Genomic DNA, 21,433 nt, shown 5'->3' on the forward strand with positions numbered 1-21,433 from the left:
CAGAGCCACGACGCGATACGTCACCACGTACGGGAAGAGACGCGCTCCTACATGTAACCGGGGCAGCACCGAGGGATAGCGTCATCGACTCGCGCTTCGTCACGTGATCTTTGTGGGTCACGGTCACATGATCGTGCTGGGGGTGCGAGGCGACGAAACCGGACGGTGAGGGGGGTACAGGGGCGGGCTCCTTCTGGCGGGCCTGCGGGGTGTTGGAGGGGGCTTCTCCGCCATCGGTGCGGCGGGCTGGGCCCCATCGGCTGAGACTAAAGCTGGGATGTGCGCGGGGGGCAGCCAGGAGCCTGCTCTCGCCCCGCCGTAGGTGGAAGCGCCGCGGGCTGGCCGTGGGGTGGGGGTGGCTTCGGGGTTCAGTGGTCCAGCCACTCACGGGACGCCGCGCTTTCTCCCTGCAGAGCCGCTCCCGCGATGGACAGCAGGATCCCCTATGACGATTATCCTGTCGTCTTCCTGCCGGCCTATGAGAACCCGCCGGCCTGGATCCCTCCCCACGAGGTCAGTGCTTGGCTCCCAGCGCTCTGAAAAACGCGCTGCTGGGCCCCGGGGACACTCGTTACAAGGGAGGCAGTATTTCCACTGGGCTCGAACTGGAAATAATGGTTCCTCTGCGAGCTCGGTGCTGGGCGAGCTGCCGTGGCTTAACCATGGGGCAGTCTTCCGAAATCTCTTCTAAACCTTTACAGCTGTAGGTGGTGCCAGTGATTCTCTTAAAATTAGCTAAGCATTTACTAAACCTTTGTCAGGTTGGGCAGATTGAGATGCAGATTGGATGGAAAGTAGCTATTAGAATGGGCTGTAACCTTTTTTTTAAAGGTAAGCATCAACTATTTTTTGTCAAATATTGCTTCGTTTTACACCAACAACTTGCTCTGCCTTACAGATGGCTAAGACCGCAAGTGCTCTGCCCCAGGAGCATGTAATTCAAGGTCCTCATCCTACAATAGCAGATGGACTTCTGCATGGAACTCAATTAAAAACAATGGAGGCTCATATTAGTACAGAGATTTAGGCATACTCATTGCAGGACAGGGGCCTAAATAAGAGCTAAACCTCCAATAAATCAGAAAGCTGAACTAGCACTTACCTTACAAGCCATAACTTGATGGTGCTAGAACCTTCCCTGAAATAAAATATTTAGTGAAAGTCATGTTTTGTTTTAAATCTTGTTTTGCAGTGTTCACAGTATTGAGTACAGGAGAAATCTAAAGCAAAATTCACTAGAACCACAAACTTCCTAATCTAATCTTTCCATACAAATAACAAGAAGCACAAAAAGTAAACAAGATTATAAAGTTTATTTTTACTGGTTACCTCAGGCATAATTAATGACAGAAAAAAATCTGTTTTAAAAGGATACATTTTAACTCTTCCAATAATCTTTTGAAACTTGCCCCTCTGTGTGTGCCTGGTGTCCTCTTCCCTTCTGTTTTAATATAGTGGTTGCAGTCCCCCTTTATTACCATGGAGTTCCTATTTGCAGCAGCTGCTGGGGCTTGTTTAGGTTGATTTGCACGGATTTCTGACCTGCTCTGGCTATCACAGGAGCATCCTTTGAGTAAAAATGGCAGTCATCTGCCTTGCTTAGGGCTACCACACCCAGCCTCCTTGACTAATGCAAGGAACCTGTTCCACCCATAGCCATTTCTTCCAAACTTGACCAAAGCATTTCCTGACTACTGGGCCAATTAAGAACCAAACATTTCAGAGTGTAGGAAGTGATGCTGTGCCAAGGTGTTTTAGATGAAAAAGAAACCACATGTCCTACTGTCCTCCCAGGTCCCCCATCTAGACACACTGATCTACAGTAATTGTGTCATATCGAGCAAAGTTTTGTTGTGCCCATTAAAGGAGATGCTGAGGTTACAACTTTATTTGGCCCTCGCCCTCTGAGTTAAACAGCTGGGTCTTTGGGTTTCTTGGGTGGACCAGAAAGCCTAACTTTTGGGGTAGAGATGGTGCCTTTTATAAGGAACTGGCTGAGAAGATATGTGGTCTGCTTAGGGCCCAGTCAAAGCCCTGAAGAATCAGGGTCTAACCCCCTGCTTCAACACATCCTTTAATATTGATATATAGTGGTTTAACATGTGATCAACCAACAATCCAGGTTGATGCTGAGTTCTGCCTGGCACTGCCCTCCCCTCACAGCCTGCATCTGACAGCAGAGATCCTTGCTTGTCCCCGATGGAAAAAGGCTGTTACCCTGCTTGTAGCGTGGTAGCACACGCACGCTCTATCACAGAGGTGGGTAAACTACGGCCCGCAGGGCCGTCCTGCCCGGTCCTTGAGCTCCCAGCCAGGGAGGCTGTCCCCTCCCCTGCTGTTCCCCCTCCCCCGCAGCTGCACCGTCAGTGCTCTGGCCCACCACTCCTGCTGGGCAGCGCAGCAGCGTGGCTGTGAGCTCCTGCTGCTCTGAGCGGCATGGTAAGGGGGTAGGGGGCGGGGGGGGGGGTTTGGATAAGGGGCAAAGGGTCCTGGGAGGCAGTCAGGGGACAGGGAGTGGTTGGATGGGGTGGGGGTTCTGAGGGGGGCAGTCAGGGGGTGGGGGCCAGGCTGTTTGGGGAGGCACAGCCTTCCCTACCCGGCCCTCCATACAGTTTTGCAACTGGCACGTGGCCCTCGGGCCAAAAAGTTTGCCCACCCCTGTTCTATCAGAGTCCGGTCTCCATTGTGTTGAGTGCTGCACAAAGACCTAGGACGAGACAGACCTTTCCTGGAAAAGCATACATAACCCAAGTGGGGGTAACAAGTAAATGATGGTGTGTGTTTTGGGGGGGAAGGGAAGGGTGATGGTAATGTAGCCTTGCTGTGTGTAAGCTGGCTTTGCGATGGATCTCCTACAGCTGTATATAAGCACTTGATATCAATGACATGAGGAATCCCTGCTGGCCACCAGCCACACCACTTTTACTTGGCAGTATACCATAGGTATCACAAAGTGCATCTTGAGCAGTGATAGCATGGAATTCCTGTCTAGGGTGCAGAAAGCCCCTTTAGGGGATTATGTTCCCTGCTGCTTTCAGGTCTCTTACAGTGGCTGTTGTATTTTGCAGAGAGTTTACCACCCTGACTACAATAATGAGTTGACCCAGTACCTGCCTCGCACTATTGTGCTGAAGAAGCCTCCTGGGGCTCAGGTGAGAACTCTCAGGGCACAGCCCTAGCCTTTTCTACAGGCCCAGATAGGGTTGCCTGCTGGTTGAGGCCTGGCATCAATGTGTGCAGTCTGCTGCTTTAGTATGTTCTTGTTTTGCTGTGGCAGGTTTGCTTCGCTCCAGGACTTTAAGTCACAAAATGCACCATGGTGTGACTGTCCGGTAGCTTCAAGGGAGGGGAGGTATGGGTCACCCACACATACTATCTTCATCTACCACTTCCTAGGGAATCTGTTGGCAGTGAAGGGGATAGTTCAGGTTCACCTCTCCACGCCCTTGTCCTGCAACAATCACAGTCTCATTCCATTGAGAGGTGAAAAATCCTGCTTGGAGACCAGGCCACATAGATGTTGGAGGGAGGAGGTAACCCACACCATGCCCTGAGAAGGATATCATTCTTCTGCATAGGCTAAGGAAGACATTTTGGAGGCAGGGGTGGTGAGTTGTATGGGCCCATGGTGCCTATGCTCCAGGAATATTCAGAGCATGGGGGCTTGGCTCCACCAATGTTCATGGCCTGGTCTCTCCCCTGGCTTCTCCTGCACGCCTCCGCTAGAGCATCTCCCAGCCCCCACTGCTGCCCCTAAGTGATTTAAAAGGGCCCCTGCCACCGCCAGCAGCAGCGCAGCAAGACTAAAGCAGCTTCCTGTCTGCCCTTGCTCCGTGCAGCGCACCACTCCTGGAAGCAGCTGGCACATCCCTGGGAGTGGGGGCTGCCTCTGCACGCTGCCTCTGCTCCAACTCTGCCATTGGAACTGTGGCCAATGGGAACTGCAGGGGTGGTGCCTGCAGGCAGCAGCATGAGGAGATTCCTGCCCCCCACCTAGGAGCTGCTACCACAGGAGTGTGTGGGTTGCTTTTGGGAGCCATCTGAGGTAAGTGTTGCACTCCCAGCCCAGAGCCTGCACCCAGTGCCAAAATTCCCTCCCAGAACTGTAGACAGTTTGTGGGGAGGGGAACAGGGGGACTTGAACCCGTTCTGGGCATCACCAAAAATTATTCAAACCTACTGTCCCTGGGAATGGGGCTCCTGCTACCAGGTGACCCCCTCTCCTGCTTTTATCACTTGTTAAAATGTTTCCTAGATAATAAACTGAAACTGCCCCTAGAAATTGGGAGCCAGGGCATGAGAATTCTGCTGGCCCTGTTCTTGGGTGATGACTGACACTTATCCTGCCCAGACAGTGGATGTCTCATGGTTGGAGCACAGGGTTGGGACTGAGAAAAGCTTGGTGTTAATTTTCCAACGGGGCCACTGACCTCTACCTCCACTCCTCGCTGTAAAATGGGGATGATGTTTCACGGGGGTGCAAGGGTTGCCATAAAGGTACCAATAGAGACCCTGAACACTTCAGGGTGTTGTCTGACCCCATGGATAACAGCTGCAGGTTCTGAAGGCCTTCCCCTGCTGCCACTGGAGCAGAAGTCCCAGTAGCTGGCAGTAGTTCACATTCCACTTAACTATTAATCCTATTTTCCTCTCACAGCTGGGCTTCAACATTCGAGGAGGAAAGGCCTCCCAGCTGGGAATCTTCATCTCCAAGGTACATCAGTCCCTTTGCCATTCTCTCTGCCACTTTGAATAGCTGCTTTAGTAATTTTTTTGGACAAGCTAAACCAGCAGAGAGTTTACCTATTTGGGGCTGACTCAGACTGCATGGAGCTCCAGAACCCATTGCTGTGAACTACCAACTGCCAAAGGATCAGCAGTTGGGGACAACCTGGCCTGTAGCTCTAATGAACCTTCGTTCTGACCCAAACTCCACACCCTGCTGTTTTCTGAGAGGAGCAGAGGTGGACAACATGAAGGGGAAATATAGAGGCTGACTGGTACTACAGAGCTCTGAGGGTCTGACCTGATCTGGCTGGGGAGAGAACTGTGGACTGGTGGCTCTGCATAATCTGATACGTTGGTTTGACTGACGTGGCTCTCTCTTCTCTTCCATTTTCAGGTGATCCCTGACTCAGATGCACACAGAGCAGGGCTTCAGGAGGGAGACCAGGTCCTGGCAGTTAACGATGTAGATTTCCAGGACATTGAGCACAGCAAGGTGAGAGCTTCCCCAGCTGCTGCTAAGGGAATCATATACTGCTTGTACAATCTGAGATTGATAGAGAGACAGGGGTTTAAGGGAACTGAGGGAGGAGACATGCAGTGAGGGGAGCTGATCCTGCCCCCTCACAGCATCACCCCAGCCTGGACTCACCTGCAGTGTGACATTTACTTTACAGCTTTGTCCACTAGGTAGAGCAAGTCTAGGAGGCAAGCTCTTAGACCTCTATTCCTAGTTCTATTCCTGACTCATAGCTCCCATCTCCACCTATAAAATAGAAGAATCTCACAGACAAGGATCATTTGGTAAGAGCTCACTCTTGATTTAAAGAAGTGAGCAACCCTAAATGGGAAAAAGCACAGAATTGGTCATCACAAGTCTGATACAGGATGGGTAGGGAAGCCCACTATACCTTCCTTAGTGTGTTACGGTTTAGGCCTGACCCATAAGAGTTGATTGGATGTTAAAGCATTGCACTTAAGGGAGCAGCAGCAGTAATCAGTGCAAGTTGTATACTGGAGGTTGGAACCTCCAGCTGGGTTTGAAGGGTGGCATTGGGGCAGGCCCCTTTGAACTAATTTCTGCCAGCCCAATCTGTTAACTTACTGACTCCCTTGCTGCTGCTTCCAGGCTGTCGAGATCTTGAAGACTGCCCGTGAGATAATCATGCGAGTGCGTTACTTCCCCTACAGTAAGTGCCTGTTAGCTGCTTCTGAAATGCTGATTGTGAAGCCTGATGCCTTGCATCCTAGCAAGAGACTGTGCTGACTCCAGCTAGACAAATACTAAAAATCTAAAGTCAAACATAGGGTTAGACTAGCAGGCTCCTGATCAGAAACTATTGTGGCTTTGATCAAGATTTTACACTCGTCAAATACAACAATAAGTGACATCAAGCACCTGCATATAAACTGGTCACATCCTAACAAGACAAAGTTTAAACAAACTGACCAGCTTAAACAGGTTCTTGGAACAGCTAGTTCTAGAGCACACAAGCAGCAATTTTAGACTTAAGTCAGAAATTGGTTCACTAGGTATAATTTGAATAACTTTAAACAGTGGACACAAACTTTCTCAAGGGAGGAAAGATTCCAAATAGTGCTGGCTCTTTAGAATGGAGATTTTTTTAAAAAGGAGACTGACCAACATGAGCAAATTTTAAAGCCTTAGGACACTGCATGCTAAGCAACAGAGGTGCAAAGATGCAAGAAAAAACCCAGGTGGTAAAATGACAAGTTCAAGAGGTTATTTGAGCCAAAAAAGTATCCTTCAGAAAATGGAAATCCAACCCTAATGAGGCCATCAGAGAGAAGCAAACTATGGCAGTTAAATTGGATGGAAATTAGAGCAAATAGCCAGAGACACAACCAGAAAGACATTTTCTAAATCTGAGATGTAGGATGCCTGAGAGAGTATGTTGGACCCAACAATTCTATCAGGAAATCAGAGTAGCTAAAGAGGATGAGGATACTGCAGTGAAGCTAAGTCATTTCTTTACATAAACCTTCCATCATGAAGACCGAGTTGGGGATTGGTCCTGCTTTGGGACTAGATGACCTCCTGAGGTCCCTTCTAATGGCCCACCCTGATTATCATACACATTGTAAGGAGTGTGATCACTTTACATAAGCTATTACCAGCAGGAGCGTGGGGTGGGGGGAGAGAGAACCTTTTGTAGTGATAAACACCCATTTTTTCCATGAATTGGGTGTATAAACACAAACATCATCTGTATTTTCCACAGTATGCATCCGATGAAGTGAGCTGTAGCTCACAAAAGCTTATGCTCAAATAAATTGGTTAGTCTCTAAGGTGTCACAAGTACTCCTTTTCTTTTTGCGAATACAGACTAACACGGCTGTTACTCTGAAACCCTTCTAACCCTGATATTCTATGATTCTAAGGTGGTGTGAGATAGTGCCTCACCTTAGTTAAGATCGTGTCTGGACTGGAGTGTCAAAGGAAGTGCTAGAACAAGTTGACAAATTAAGGGACACCAAATCCCTAGATTTAGCTCTACTTTCAAGAGTGCTGGAGGAATTTAGGAATGAAGTGGCTAAGCTGCCAACAAACATGCCATCTCATTAAAATCAACTGCTAGAGAGGAGTCCAGTGAGTGTTGTATTCAGGCTGGACCTTAGACCTGTCACCCTTACTGTAGTAGCATCAATTTCCCCACTACTGACAGGACATTGTTCCATTTAGAGCAATGCCTGCAGTCAAATAGCAGCACCTGAGCCCATTCTCTCCTGTTTGTCCTATTCTATCAGCCTCACTAATGCCAGCTTTTCCTTTCCAGATTACCAGAGGCAGAAGGAGAGAACTGTTCACTGTCCCTGATGGGGTCCTCCCCAGTAATGGCTGCTCTGCCCTGCAATTCATTGGGTCACAGCAAGAAGACTCTGCTCTCCTCAGCATTGGGGAGATTTGACACTAAACTAGATTTTCCTTCAAGTTTTAGCTTTGGGTAGAGGTGTGACTATCCCACTGGTTCCATGAGCCTCAGCTTCCACAAGATCCCAGCTCTGCTCTCTGTACTGATGGACCCAACTACTTCCTGCTGTTTACACCATGGAGTCAAGGATGCGACAGGATAGGGAGCTGGACTCTAAACTCCACTTTCTGACTCAGGCACTGCGCTGCAGAGGTTGATGGAGAAGTGGGGTATGGAGGATGCTGGGGCATGAAGGGTGGCTTCTCTAGCCAGACCTGTATCCATGGAGTGAGTGTCTGTTCCAGTATGTGATTGCTTCTTTTAAAGGAGATTCTTAGGGGGTGCAGCTCTTGTCCATCTCAACAATGAGGTGTGAGGCCAAAGAGTGTGGGTCTGTATACATGCACCATGTCTGAAACCTGTCATGTCTGAATTAGAGCACAAGATGAGGGGGCTGTGGTGCTGATTCTAAGCCAAGCACAGAGCAGGCTTTTTCTTTCCAGTGTGGTCTTGAATGTCTTTTGCCCTACCCATCATGCACTTCAAAATTGTACAACACGAATGAAGCAGCTACTGCTTGCTGTGGTGGAGGGAGAAAGTAGCTGGCAGAAGGCACAGCCAAGCTGCTGTCTGCCTCCACCTGATTCACTATCCACTGGAGTTTCCTTTAAAGTAGGCCCTGTACCTTGTTCACAGCACAGTAGCACTCTCCCCCCCCCCCCCCGAGCCTAAATGGAACAAGTGCTCTGTGGTAAGAGAATGGGTGGGGCCAGTTACTGCATAGGAGATGGACTCGTTCTCCCTGTCTGGTAGCCACTTGCTGTAGCCTGACACTGGCATCTTCCCCAATTCTAGAAGGTAAACGGGCTCTTCAGCCCCTCTTATGGGCATGGCTAGAAATCCTCCCCACCCCTACCCTCCCCTGAGCTGCTCCTTTCTAGGACAATGGGTTGGTTGGGATCCAGGGAAGAGAGAGGAGGTAACTCCAGTGAACTTCAGTATGTGTGTCTGTCCAGCCATCTTCCTGGATTTTGAGAGTAAGGCATATGCTTGTATCCTGTCATGACTTAACAGTAGAGTAACTCTTGGGACTGGTTTTCAAATCATGCTTGCTGTGGTCTAGCACCAAACACACACAGTTGTTCTGCTAGGCTCCTTGTGTGGCACTGCTGCTTTCATTGTTAAGCATTTCCTGCTGCTGATGTGGTGGATATTATTTACTGACGATACATCCTTCATTGTGCACTATCACACCGTTTATCCCTTTACTACTCTCTCCCTTTATGACTCCCAGCCAGCTGTATAAGGGGAGGTACCTGCACTCATCCCTCATGTTCCATCCCTGTAGACAGGTCTCACAACCTGCTACTGGATTAACTGAATGTTGGTTGTTTGACACGAAAGAGAACCCACCATGCCCTATATGGGGAAGCTTATTGCAGTTTCTCTTAGCAGTTGACGACTTGGTATGAAGCACAACAGTGGTGTCATTATCCTCAAAGCTTCTTTGCTCTTGCCAAACAGGATTTGGGGCTAGGTCTGCCTTCCTGGGCTGGAATTTGTTCTATCACTTTATAGGCACCTAAAAGTCTTAATAAAAAAAAGTTAGTTTTGAAGTCTGGCTCCTGTACTCTTTTAATTCCCTCCCAGGAAGTGATTGTGGTCTGATGAATTGTACCCACCCACCCCACACATGGAGGAAGTAGTGAGCACAGCTCACTAGACATCAGCATTGGAGGCTAAAGTTATGCGCAACACTATCCTTAACTTCTGCAACTGCAGGCACTGAAAGGGACCCATGGCACATATAGGGACACTTTCTAACAGTCACCCACCATTGTGATTACTGGTTCAATTCCAGAGGTGGGAACCCCAGTGCAAACCAAGCCAAACACTGAGTCAGTTTGACTTTCTCTGACAAGAAGTCTGGGATGTGCTACTTAACACAAGCAGGTTGGGGGCGGGAGGAGTGAGTCTCACTTCTGCTGGAAGTTCTAGTAACCACTGCTGTTAGCAACACTGGAACTGTCTCTTCAAAAGGGTCAAACTGCAGGACAAGAGCAGCTCTAGGCCCAGCTTTTGCACCACAGGCCAGGGTTAGCCACTCTTCTCCCCACCCCCAGTACTTTGGACTCAACCCAGGGAATAAGGAGGTGAAAATGGAGGACAGAACTAACACAATGACTTGTTCTCAGTAACAATCTTCTATCAAAACCTAACATGAGCTGGCAGCCTCATGGCCAGCTGCTGCCAATAGGAATAGCGCCCTAGGGACAAGGAACCCAAGGCATTTCCACAGCACACAGAGGTTAAAGTATTGCACAGGGCCAATGCCCTTTCCTTCTACTGACTTGCCTTTATAGCGCACTCATGGACACAGTTTCACTGGCTTGGAGAAGGAACAGTTTGTTATCATGACAAGCCAATCTCACACCCCACAAATCCAACAACTGCCCGCAAGATTAGTATATCTCTAGCTTTAGTAGTGTCACCTACTTGAGAAGGGCAAACATCCTGGGGGAAAGTTCAATGAACAATTCCACACCCAGCCTCTCAGAGCCAACACCGACCATATGTTGCAGAATGAAGAGTGCAGTGAGCAAATAGGCCTCGCAGGGTTGAGCAATGCTCTCACAGACAAGTGTATTTGCACAGGATCTTTTAACAGAGACTCCAGTCAGTATCACTGAGGGGCCTATGGCTAGAGGCCCATCGGCTGTCCCTAACTTACCTGCACACAGATGACTACAAACACAAACCCAGAGATAAACCCTAAAAATTCTCACTGAACATTCAACCTGCTCATCCTATTTGTTAAGAGCAGGACCCTCAAGCGCAGCACTAGCTCCATCCATTTTACACCTCTCAGCTCCAGGACTCAGTCAACCTTACCATGCTCTAGGTGTCCCTAAACCTCTGACTGCTAGAAGGTGGTACTAGACCACAGGGGATGGATCATTCAATAAGTTGCCCTGTTCTGTTCACTCCCTCTGAAGCACCTGGAACCAGCCATTGTCAAAAGACAGGATACTGGGCTAAACGTATTCTGGTCTGACCAGTATGGCCACTTACGTTCTTACTAGAACTGTCAAATAATCTCAGTTAATGCATGTGATTAACTCAAAAATTAACACTTTTTAATGAGCATTAATTGCAGACCTCTGCAGCTGGGACTCAGTGGTGGCCAGGTAGGGAGCCACCAGCTGGACAAGGGGGACCATTGCCCAAGGCACCATGCTCAGGGGGTGCTGCTGCATGCCTCTGGGGCAGGGGTGCCCCATCTCCTGCCTCCCTCCTCCACTGCAGCTCCCACCTCTCCACCCCATGGAGCTGCCCCTGGCCAAGCTGCTCCTGACTGGGAGCCAGCCTCCTGTGCAGAGTGGGGGTGGGGAGGCTGATGTTGGGGTATCCCCCTCCCCTTGCCCATGTAGCTGGTCACTACTGAGCTGGGGCCAGAGAACGGGGGAGCCTGTCTGCTGCTGGCGGCGGCTCAGGAGTGAGTTCTGCTGACAATAGCTGCTGCTGGCTGAAAAGTGTTCAGGCTCCTGAGTGCTATGCTTAAAGAGACCGCACTCCCCCAATACACACCAAACCAAAAATACTAGCAAAAATATTTAAATAAGCGGTATTATATTAACAGTGGGATTAAAACTGCCATTAATCATGACTTTTTAATCTCATGATTAATCGTAATTTTCTTTTTAATCATTTGGCAGCCCAGTTCTCACCACTCCAAGTCCATTTCCTGTCACCTTGACAACAAAGCCAACCTGCTTCCCTGAGGCTTATTTGCATCTATCCCTTTCCAGCTTCACTGCTGCAGCTACCTATCACATCACCCCATTCAATACAAGCCTGCTTTGCTAGGGTCAAGTTCAGCCTTGGGGCAACAGGGTGACATCTCGAGTTACAGCAGCAATAAACTTGGGTCAGTCTTCAAGGCCTTTCTGGGGCACACTCCTCCCTCCTGCACTGGAGTTGAATTCCTCAGCTCTGACAGGTAGCATCACATGAACTCTGAACAGGCAAACACGTTTATCCTCTCCCCCCAGAAGTGCCCCAGGAAGCAGGCATGTCTGTCCACCCCAAACTCACTCCTGCTACCCGTTTCCATAGGAGGGTACTTGGTCTAATGCTGTCCAGTTCTTAATGGCTCTCAGAATACACAGGCAAAAACTCTCAGACTGGGGCAGCATGAGCACTTCAGGGAGCAACTCCCACCAAGAGGCAGCACAGCACAGTTGGCCAGATGCATTATGGATATCTTTACCTTCGTATGAAGCAACAGATCTTGGTCAAAGGACAGAAAGGATCATCAAGCAGAAGCAATTCATACCATCCTATCAGATGTCTGATAATTTCTCAAGATTTACCCTGCTCACTGCGATAGCTGTGTCAGCACAATGGGCCCCAGGCACTCTAAGCTCTCCACTCAGCCACTGTCCACAGACACCCCTCTGTGCTTGAGGCCTAAACATGGTCTCTTGGGTCATGATAGGAAGAACTACAAACCCTGGGCATAAAAATACATTTCCCCCCTTTAATGTAAAACTGTCAGGAAGAGTCCAAAAACAGTCTAGTGCAGTGTTGCTCCTGGAAAAGAGCCAAGCAGCATCAGTTCTCAGAGCCACTGTTGTCTCCCCTCTCATCCTTCACCTCCGACAGGCTGCTCTCGTCAATGTTCTCCAGAGAGGCAGCATGCTGGAGTGCCAGGTCTGACAGCATCATGGTGGGGAGCTTGTTCTGCTCAGGGTACAGCCAGGGCTTCACACTGACATTGTGCTGCTGTTTCCAGGAGGGGTATTTCAAGCAGGCCTTATGCATCTTCTTCAGCATCTGACAAAAGCAGAAAAGGGGACCAAGAAAATGGAAGCAGCCTAGAATCTGACCACTACCAGACCCCCCGCATTTTCTTATGTACTTAATGCTTGGGAAAGGGTGGGTGCTATGCAGTTAGCAGAGACAGGTGGGGTGAGGGGGGGAGACTTGAGTGCATGGATGGACAGACTAATACTGTAAAGTTCCATACAGGAGCATTTTCCATTCATTTGGATAAGCAATCAGCATCTTCAATAGATCTAAAGATCTCATTGTGCTTCAGCTGCTTCTCCTCTAGAAGGCAGAGAGCTATTATCCCCATTTTACAGATGGAGAAATGGAGGCTGAGCCAAAAAGTCACTGTGACACCTTGGTCAAGTCCAGTGACAGAGCTGGGGACAGAACCCAGGATGCTGACCCATGCTGCAATTTTGTGTCTCAACTACACCTCATGCCAAATAGGTTCCCCCACAGTTATGCCCTGCAATCCTGACCTGTGCCTTCCCCACTACTCCAAGAGCTCAGAGGATGCCAAACCTCAGAATGCAGAGTCCGCTGGTCAGAAGCTGGGGACCCCAAGACAAAGCATTGTGCACAGGTTTTTCACCTCTCTGATGTATCAGAGGTCAGTCATTGTCAGATGTTGGACTAACCAGGCCAGCACATTCTAGTATCAAATCCAAGGATAGCTAGTATGCCCCATTCTTTCTACTGCTCAGGCCCGTACTAGGAAGTTAGAGGGGCTGGAAAGTCTAAGGACAAGTTAGTAGATCTCCACTAACTGCCAGCCCTTTCCTATAACCATGAACGATGGTTGATCCTTATTACCCACTACACAGGAGTGCCTTCACTCACCCTTGGTGCCAGGTACTGGGAAGCTTTATTCACAACCCACTTTGGCAGTTTCCCTAATGCATAAGAAAGAAAGGTGGAGAAACAGAATTATTAGTGAGCCATGGCAGAAAAATGCTGCATTTGTGCCAGGATGCAACCGCACGCAATGCTCCAGCCCCTCACCAGGGTACAATTGCCAAGCTGCAAGATCGTCTCCATGGCAAGTTGCAAAGTGATCCTAGATGGATACCTAGGAGGGAAGTGTGTGGAAAGAAAGCAATGCAACTTATGTCCTATATAAGGGAGTAGAATTTCTGTTCACCTAGACCTGAAGTTGCCTCATCCCCTTGCACACCCACAAGGGATACAGACCCAGACTTACCTTTGGGGTCCACCTGAGCCAGGTAAGTCAAGGTGCAGCTGTTTGGTCCAGTCGACTGCACCAAGTATCCCGCCAAGATAGAAACAGTCCTTACCAGGTCCTTTCGGGGAGGATATTGCTGTATGGTGAAATCAGACACTCAGACCCTGTCACCTTCCCTGAACTCTTTCTAAGATCTGGTGCTATACACACAGGGCAATGGGACTAATCTAGAGGCTCAGACACGGTGCCTGGTCTGTAAAGAGTTAGCTGTGAATTCATATTGCACAATAATAAAAGGTCCCCGCACACCCAAAGGGACACAGGGACTGGCTACATACACTCTAAGGCATCAGTAAGGGGTGGCAGATAAACAAGTGCAGCTCAGGTTAATGAGAGCCAGAGTCACATTCTGCTCAACAGAGCATCCTTAACCCAGACAAATTCCACCCAGCTCATGACTGTAGCTGTGGGGTGGAGTCATTCATCAAGGAGGCATCTAAGCAGGCACTATTGAGATTCCCAGGAGACCATGGGTCCATGTAATTAAACTCTTCCTGCCCCCGACTCACCGCATGTTTGACAGAGAAGTTGATGATCATGTAAGATTTATCCACAACCTGCCAGGATCGCAGTGTCACCACATCTCTGTTCTTTAAGGGCTTTGGACACTTCCCTAGCCAAGAAGGAAGCAAAGTCACTTCAACTCACCCAGTGATAAGAGTTGCAGGAAGTGCAGTCACAATAAGGGGTTTCTACCTTGCCTGCACTTGCCCCTCAGATGAGGTTAGTGATCTCTCTGTATCCTGCCACCAATGCCTCCCCTCATCTCCTAAGAGCCCAGCTGACCCTTCTGTTGGAATCTCTATTGAGGCTGCTAAGGATGAAATGAACCCGGGGGACTGAACTCCCCTCTCCTATTAGAAAGTCCAGCTTGGGCTGAGGCATGTTGGTGTGTGGGAAGCTTGCCCTACTGCTGACCAGATGGTATCTATTCAGGGCATACAGAATGGGCTCAGTCTTTGCTCCTTCCTACTCAAGGAAATTGGATGGGCCTCCACTTGTTTAACTCAGGATTTCAATTCTCTGGGGTTGATCACACCTACTGCCACACTCAGCCAATCACTCACAGGCGTAGTAGCCCACATCAGCATTGGTGGCAAGACGGGCAATGTCGTGTGTGTCAATGACGTTCATGTCCCACTTCCTGCGATACTCAATGTCATGCAGCACATCATATACCGTCTCCGCTGGCACATCTTGGATGTCAATGCGGCACTGCAGGCAGGAGCAGGACCACAGTCAGGACACTGGCTGGTTGCACCCACCCTGCCCCCACCCCCGTCCTCCCAATTGGAGTAGCTGACTTGGTCCATGTGTAGGGAAGAGCTCCTCATCCTCAGCTGGGCTCCCACTTGTGAGGAAGTGTGTCAGCCAGGCAAACACCACCCCTTTACTAAACACTGAAACCCTCCACTCAAAACACTTTGCAAATATCAACCCACTGTGAGGGTAAAATGATGAACAGAGAGGGAAGCAACTCACTTAAGATAAAAAAAACAGGGATAAGGACAGAGAATCCATTCCAAAGTAACAATATTTATTGCCCTTGAGTCATTCAGCAGAAACAGAAATGTAAACGGATCACTGTTAAAAGCTCTATCCCATAACTAGACAAACCCCAGTCCACATAGCAACCAGAATCATGAACAAGAAGCAGATGGCACAGGCTTCCATAGGTAAGATACTACCACACTTGTTGGTGTAGAAGAATGGAGAAGGGAAGTATGTGAGCAGAGCAAGTCAGAGCTGGACACTACGTTCCAATCTCCAGATGGAAGCAACCAGGCAGAAAGCGGAGGTGTCCAATCTTACACAGATGACTCCAGTGTGGAGATGCACAGTAGGCCCACTCCGTGGCTTGTGGTTGACCAGAATTCATTGGGGAGATAGCAGGTCTGGGAGATCCCAGAAAGAATGGCTTTCCTGTTACTGGTTCAGAGAAGCTGCACCTCTAGTTCCAATCCCATCACCCTCTACCAAACTTCACCCACTTACAGTGGTGTTTGTCATTATGGGTCAATGATTTACAGAGAAAGCATAACTCAGACTGCACTCTCAAGGCTGGTGCAACTCCACCACCACTCACTATGTAGTTCTATACCACATGGGCAGAGAAGACTCCTGTGGGGAAGGCTATCACCAGGGCAGACTACTGGATATGAAGAATAATTAATCCCGCTCACTGATCACTTTCTTGGGAAGTTCACATCAGACTCCTGGCACCCAGACACTGGAGTGACAAGTGCCTCTGGATCACAGATGTGTCACAAGGCAAAGACAAGGGTCACATGAATTGCATACCAGGAAAAAGGGACACCAAAGCCCATAAGAGATGGTGACAATTAGCACAGATGGGGCTCCACTATCATATTTTAGAGTTAATCAGTTACTCTAGTAACTGGCACAGGCACTAGCAAGCACCTTCCCAGGCAGGAGCCCAGCAACGCCTCTGGTGCCCAGTTTCTGTCTCCACGTGACAAGATCCCTGACGCCCCGCTTTAGGGTCCAGGCCCAGAGTTCAGTGGACCTCAGTTTGCAATAGGGAGTCAGGACTATAAATAGTCAAACTCTCGGTGGGTGGAGCTGCCTGCGGTGCCACATCTGGGCGTGAGGCCAACCAGCAGACCCCCACAGCGAGCGCCGCTCCCAGGGGAGCTCCAGGAGTGCAAGGCGGCCGCCAGGCTCCCGCCCCCTCCTAACCCCCCACACCATGCCCTGCCCTGCCCCGCGTCCCCTGCCCTGGCCTAGCCTCCTGCCTCCCCCGGCTCACCTTGACCGTGTGCACGGCGAGGCCGGCGGGCGGGGGCGGCTGCACCCACACCCCGACGCCCTCCCGGCTGTACCTGCTCTGCCAGCCGCGCTCCGCCTCGCACTGAGCCTGGAAGGCCCGGAAGGCGTCGGCGTCGGGCACCTGCACAGGCTCCATGGGCGCTGGGGAGCCGCCAGCCGGCGTCAGCAGCGGAAGGCGCCGGACGGGTAGACACAGGTGCCGACGAAGGCCCCACCCCTTCGCGGCCCCACACGCAGTTGGCGTAGCAGGTCCCGCCGCGCCCCGCCCCTACCAGGTTCGCCCAGCTTGTCCCCGCTCCTCATTGGCTTCGCCTCGTCGAACCAGCCGCCAATCACCGAACGATTCCGGCCAGGTGCGCCCCGCCCGCCCCGCCCTACCCGCTGATTGGCCACGGTGTCCGCTGCTTCTTTTGGACTGCCCCCGCGCGGCACACACCTGCCGCCTCGTGACTGGTGAAATTTTAAAAATCAATGGCGGGTTCGGAATTAGATGCAGCATGAAACAGGCCGCGGGCCACGTGGTCAAGAGCGGCGGCGGGGGGAGCTCGGGTTGGCTGTTGGGACGGAGTGTCTGGTGGCGATTGGCTCCAGAAGGAACAGCTCGGGAGCTGGGCGGCCCTTACGAGCCCTGTGGCGCCGCGTGGCCTGTCCTTCCGGCCCCATGCCCCGCCCCTTGTCGGAGGCTCTGCCCCCCCCCCCTTCAGCTCACTCACTGGCTCGTTTTTCACCAGGCTGGTGTGGGGGCTCTGGGGCAGGACGGGGCTGAGGGGTTTGGGGTGCAGGAGGGGCCTCTGGGCTGCGGCTGAGGGGCTCAGAGTGTGGGAGGGGGCTCGGGATGCAGGTTCCAGGCAGCGCTGACCTGAGACGGCTCTGGGGAAGCGGTGATATGGCCATACGGCTCCTAGGCGAAGGGGCGGCCAGGAGGCTCCCTGTGCTGCACCTGCGGTTCCTGGCCAATGAAAACTGCGGAGCCAGCACTTGGGGTGGGGGCAGCATGTGGAGCCAGAGGGATGTGTCGCTGCTTCCTGAGAGCTGGGCAGGGAGCTTGCCTGCCAGCCCTGCTGCATTGCCAACCAGACTTTTAATGGGCTGCTCAGCGTTGCTGACCAGAGCTGCCAGGGTTCCTTTTTGACCGGGTGTTTCAGTTGAAAACCGGACACCTGGCAATCGTAACCAGGACCAGGGCACGGAGCTGGCCCACAAGGCTGCGATCTCTGATGTCTATTAGCTGCAGACACTCTAGTGATGGGGGAGTAGGTGGCCTGATTGGAGCAAGGCAATGAAATAGCCTTAGGGCATGGCTACATTTGCAGATGTAGAGTGCTTTGAGTTAAACCAGCATTCGGAGACCGCAGCAGGGAAAGCGCTGCCATGTGTTCACACTGTCAGCTGCAAGCGCAGTGGGGTGGCCACATCTGTGGCACTTGCAGCAGCATTGGGAGTGGTGCATTATGGGCAGCTATCCCTCAGAACACCTTTTCTCATTCTGGTGCTGTGGCTTGTGGCAAGGGGGAGGGATAGCTCAGTGGTTTGAGCATTGGCCTGCTTAAACCCAGGGTTGTGAGTTCAATCCTTGAGGGGGCCATTGAGGGATCTGGGGCAAAAATTGGGGATCGGTCCTGCTTTGAGCAGGGGGTTGGACTAGATGACCCCCTGAGGTCCTTTCCAACCCTGATATTCTATGATTCTTTGAAGGGGGTGGGGGAGGGGAGAGCATTCTGGGTCCTGTCCTAATGCATCGCTTCGCATCCCAGCAATCCCTGTGCTTCCATCCATATTTGGCACCATCTTTCAACGTTTTTTGTACTGAGCGCTCTGTCTTTCCTTTCGGTCTGTGGGAATGGATCCTGAACTTGTGAGGAATATGCTGATGGGTCTTGCCAGCACATCACGGATTGCAGTTGAGTTACTCCTTAAGCTACAAACTGACAGTGAGGAGTCTGACGATGATGTCGACTCATATAACGCATATGACACAAGATTGCTTGTGGCATTCACGGACATGCTCACCACAGTGGAACGCCACGTTTGGGCTCGGGAAACAAGCACTGAGTGGTGGGATCACATCGTCATGCAAGTCTGGGATGACGAGCAGTGGCTGCAGAACTTTTGGATGAGGAAAGCCACTTTCATGGGACTGTGTGCTGAGCTTGCCCCCACCCTGCGGTGCAAGGACACGAGATTGAGAGCTGCCCTGCCGGTGGAGAAACGCATGGCTATTGCAATCTGGAAGCTGGCAACTCCAGACAGCTACTGATCGGTCGCTAACCAGTTTGGAGTGGGAAAGTCGACCGTTGGAATCGTGTTGATGCAAGTTTGCAGGGCCATTAATCGTATCTTGCTCAGAAGAACTGTGACTCTGGGTAACGTGCGTGACGTGGCTGGCTTTGCACAAATGGGTTTCCCTAACTGAAGAGGGGTGATAGATGGGACGCATATTCCAATTCTGGCACCAGACCCCTAGCCTCTGAGTACGTTAATCGGAAGGGGGATTTCTCTATGGTTCTCCAGGCGCTTGTGAATCACCGTGGGCGTTTCATGGACATTAACGCAGGCTGGTCCAGAAAGGTGCATGAGGCATGCATCTTTTGGAACACAGGCCTGTTTAGGAAGCTGCAAGCCGGGACTTTCTTCCCAGACCAGAAGATTACCGTAGGGGAAGTCGAAATGCCCGGTGTGATCCTTGGAGATCCCGCTTACCCTTTTATGCCATGGCTCATGAAACCCTACACAGGAAGCCTTAGCAGCAAGGAGCGGTTCAACAATAGGCTGAGTCGGTGCAGAATGACTGTTGAGTGTGCTTTTGGCCATTTAAAGGGCCGCTGGCGCTGTCTGTATGGGAAGCTGGACCCTGGCCGATGACAACATCCTCATGGTTATAGCTGCATTCTGTACCCTCCACAACATTTGTGAAGGGAAGGGTGAAAGCTTCACTCAGGCATGGACCATGGAGGTTCAACACCTGGAGGCTGAATTTGAACAGCGAGAGACCAGAGCTATTAGAGGGGCCCAGTGCGGGGCTGTAAGGATTAGGGATGCCTTGAGGGAGCAATTTGATGCTGAGAGCCACCAGTAATGTTTGGTGCCCTGCACGGGTGTGAAGTGCAGTGGCTCCAATGCTAGTAGGCATCTGTGTTTGCTACGTATGATGCACTGACTTGCAGTGCCTGTTGCTTTCCTGGGCTACGGTATCTTTTACTTAATGCAATAAAGAATGTTTTCAAAGCCAAAAAAATTCATTTCTTCAAAAAAGAAACACAACTGCTGGGGAAACTGAAAGGGCATGACACATCTGTGCTGTGTGGGAGGAGGGAAGGGCGCGGGGTGGGGAACGGGACAATCACAGATTTGCGTATGTCCTGTTATCGTATTCAGCCTTCCTGTCTGGAGTGCCGCACAATGAGTGCTGCACTTCAGGCTGGCTAAAATGTATGGTGATGGGGGTTGAGTGCAGTGGGTAAGGGTCGTAGTTTGCAGGGCTGGGTGGTGAAGCTACAGGTGTTGGAGGCAGCTGGTGGCGGTAAGAAACTGGATGTTGGGGGAAGTGAGTTGGCAGTGACATGGGGGCATAGGGGAAAGAGTTTTGGGACAAGGCCTGCAGGGGGGGACGGGCGTGGATCTGCTCCATCTGCAGTGCTATGAGCTCCTGTATCGAGTCCGCTTGGCGCTTCATAATGCTTAGCAGCCGCTCCGTGCTTTGGTGCCGGCGATCCACATTCTGCTGGCAGAGCCTCCTTTTAGTCTCCCGTCACTCCTGTACTTTTTGATTTTCAGTAAGGGACAGGTCCTCTTTGGTTCTTCGCGTATGCTTCCTGATTCTTTGTCGTCTTTCGGCCATTGATAACAAGGATGGCTGGGATCTCATGGTTGCATCTGTAAAGCCAAAATGCAACACTTAACAGAGACAGCATTGTTCACACCAGACAGAGCAATGATTCAGCTGAACTTAAAGACAAGTACAGTGTACACAATAGCAAAAAGTGCCCGTCCCAAAGCGAGCGCACATAACCCACAGGAGCCCCGAAATGGTGAGCAAACACAGGGGCAAGGAGGACTGATTGTTTCACGGCCGTACTGTCCTCTGGGGTTCTGTGCCTTGGGGAGAGCCAACAGCTGCAGGGAGCCCCTATACTGAACACTGTCCCCATGCTTTCCACAGGACGAGTTCATCCTGGAAGATATCTCGCTGCTGAGGGTGACCTGGGGAGCAAGGGAGGGTCTTCTACTACAATGCGGCTTCCGCCCTGGCCCTTATGCCGCTTGTCTGTGTGCAGCAATGGTCCCCCCGCCCCTCACGGCACAGTGGCACGGACATGTTAGCCTTACTTGGACAAGGAACACAGTAGCACTGCCAAGGAACCTGCACAAGCAGATTGCCCAGCTTCTGTATGAGACCTTTGATGAGATCACTGAGGCCGATTACCGCGATGTGAGAGAGCACATCAACGCCCTATTCCGCATCTAGATATGCATGCAGCCCTAACCCTCCTCACCCCAAGAGCCCACACCAAACAACTACCTTCCCAAAATAAAAGCCGCTTACCGGGCACCTCCTCTGCTGTTTGTTCTTCCCCAAGCACCATCCGCTGCAACTGGCTACCTTCCTCCTGGCTTGAAAACAGCTCCTGGCTGCATGCATCTAGGAATGCCGGGCTGTCCTCTGGCTCTGGGCTCCCCTCCTCCTCAGCACCCTCGCTCCCACTTTCCTCCTACTGCTTTGTTGAACTGTGGGCTGCTACGGCCTCTGAGGTGTCCATGGTGGTCTTCAGAATGGAGGTGCGGTTGCCCCCAAGTATTGCGTCCAGCTCTTTGTAGAAACGGCAGGTCGTGGGGGCGGCAACAGAGCAGCAGTTTGCCTCCCACGCTTTGTGGTAGGCATTCTGCAGCTCCTTCACTATAACACTGCACT

At 51.0% G+C, this 21,433-nt stretch overlaps 1 protein-coding gene and 1 pseudogene across 1 annotated transcript; one reads left to right on the top strand and one right to left on the bottom strand.

Annotated features, from left to right (window-relative positions):
- Nucleotides 1-28: 28 nt before the first annotated feature.
- PDZD11 (PDZ domain containing 11) lies at nt 29-9,261 on the top strand. The gene is made up of 7 exons (XM_074964499.1): nt 29-165; nt 414-513; nt 3,069-3,152; nt 4,658-4,714; nt 5,123-5,221; nt 5,855-5,915; nt 7,524-9,261. The coding sequence occupies exons 1-7, from the start codon at nt 128-130 to the stop codon at nt 7,562-7,564; spliced, it is 480 nt and encodes a 159-aa protein (XP_074820600.1). The 5' UTR covers nt 29-127; the 3' UTR covers nt 7,565-9,261.
- Nucleotides 9,262-11,477: 2,216 nt separating this feature from the next.
- On the bottom strand, nt 11,478-16,827 carry LOC141994260 (START domain-containing protein 10-like; annotated as a pseudogene).
- Nucleotides 16,828-21,433: the final 4,606 nt, after the last annotated feature.

The sequence above is a fragment of the Natator depressus genome, chromosome 9, assembly GCF_965152275.1.
Source record: "Natator depressus isolate rNatDep1 chromosome 9, rNatDep2.hap1, whole genome shotgun sequence".
Lineage (NCBI taxonomy): Eukaryota > Metazoa > Chordata > Testudines > Cheloniidae > Natator > Natator depressus.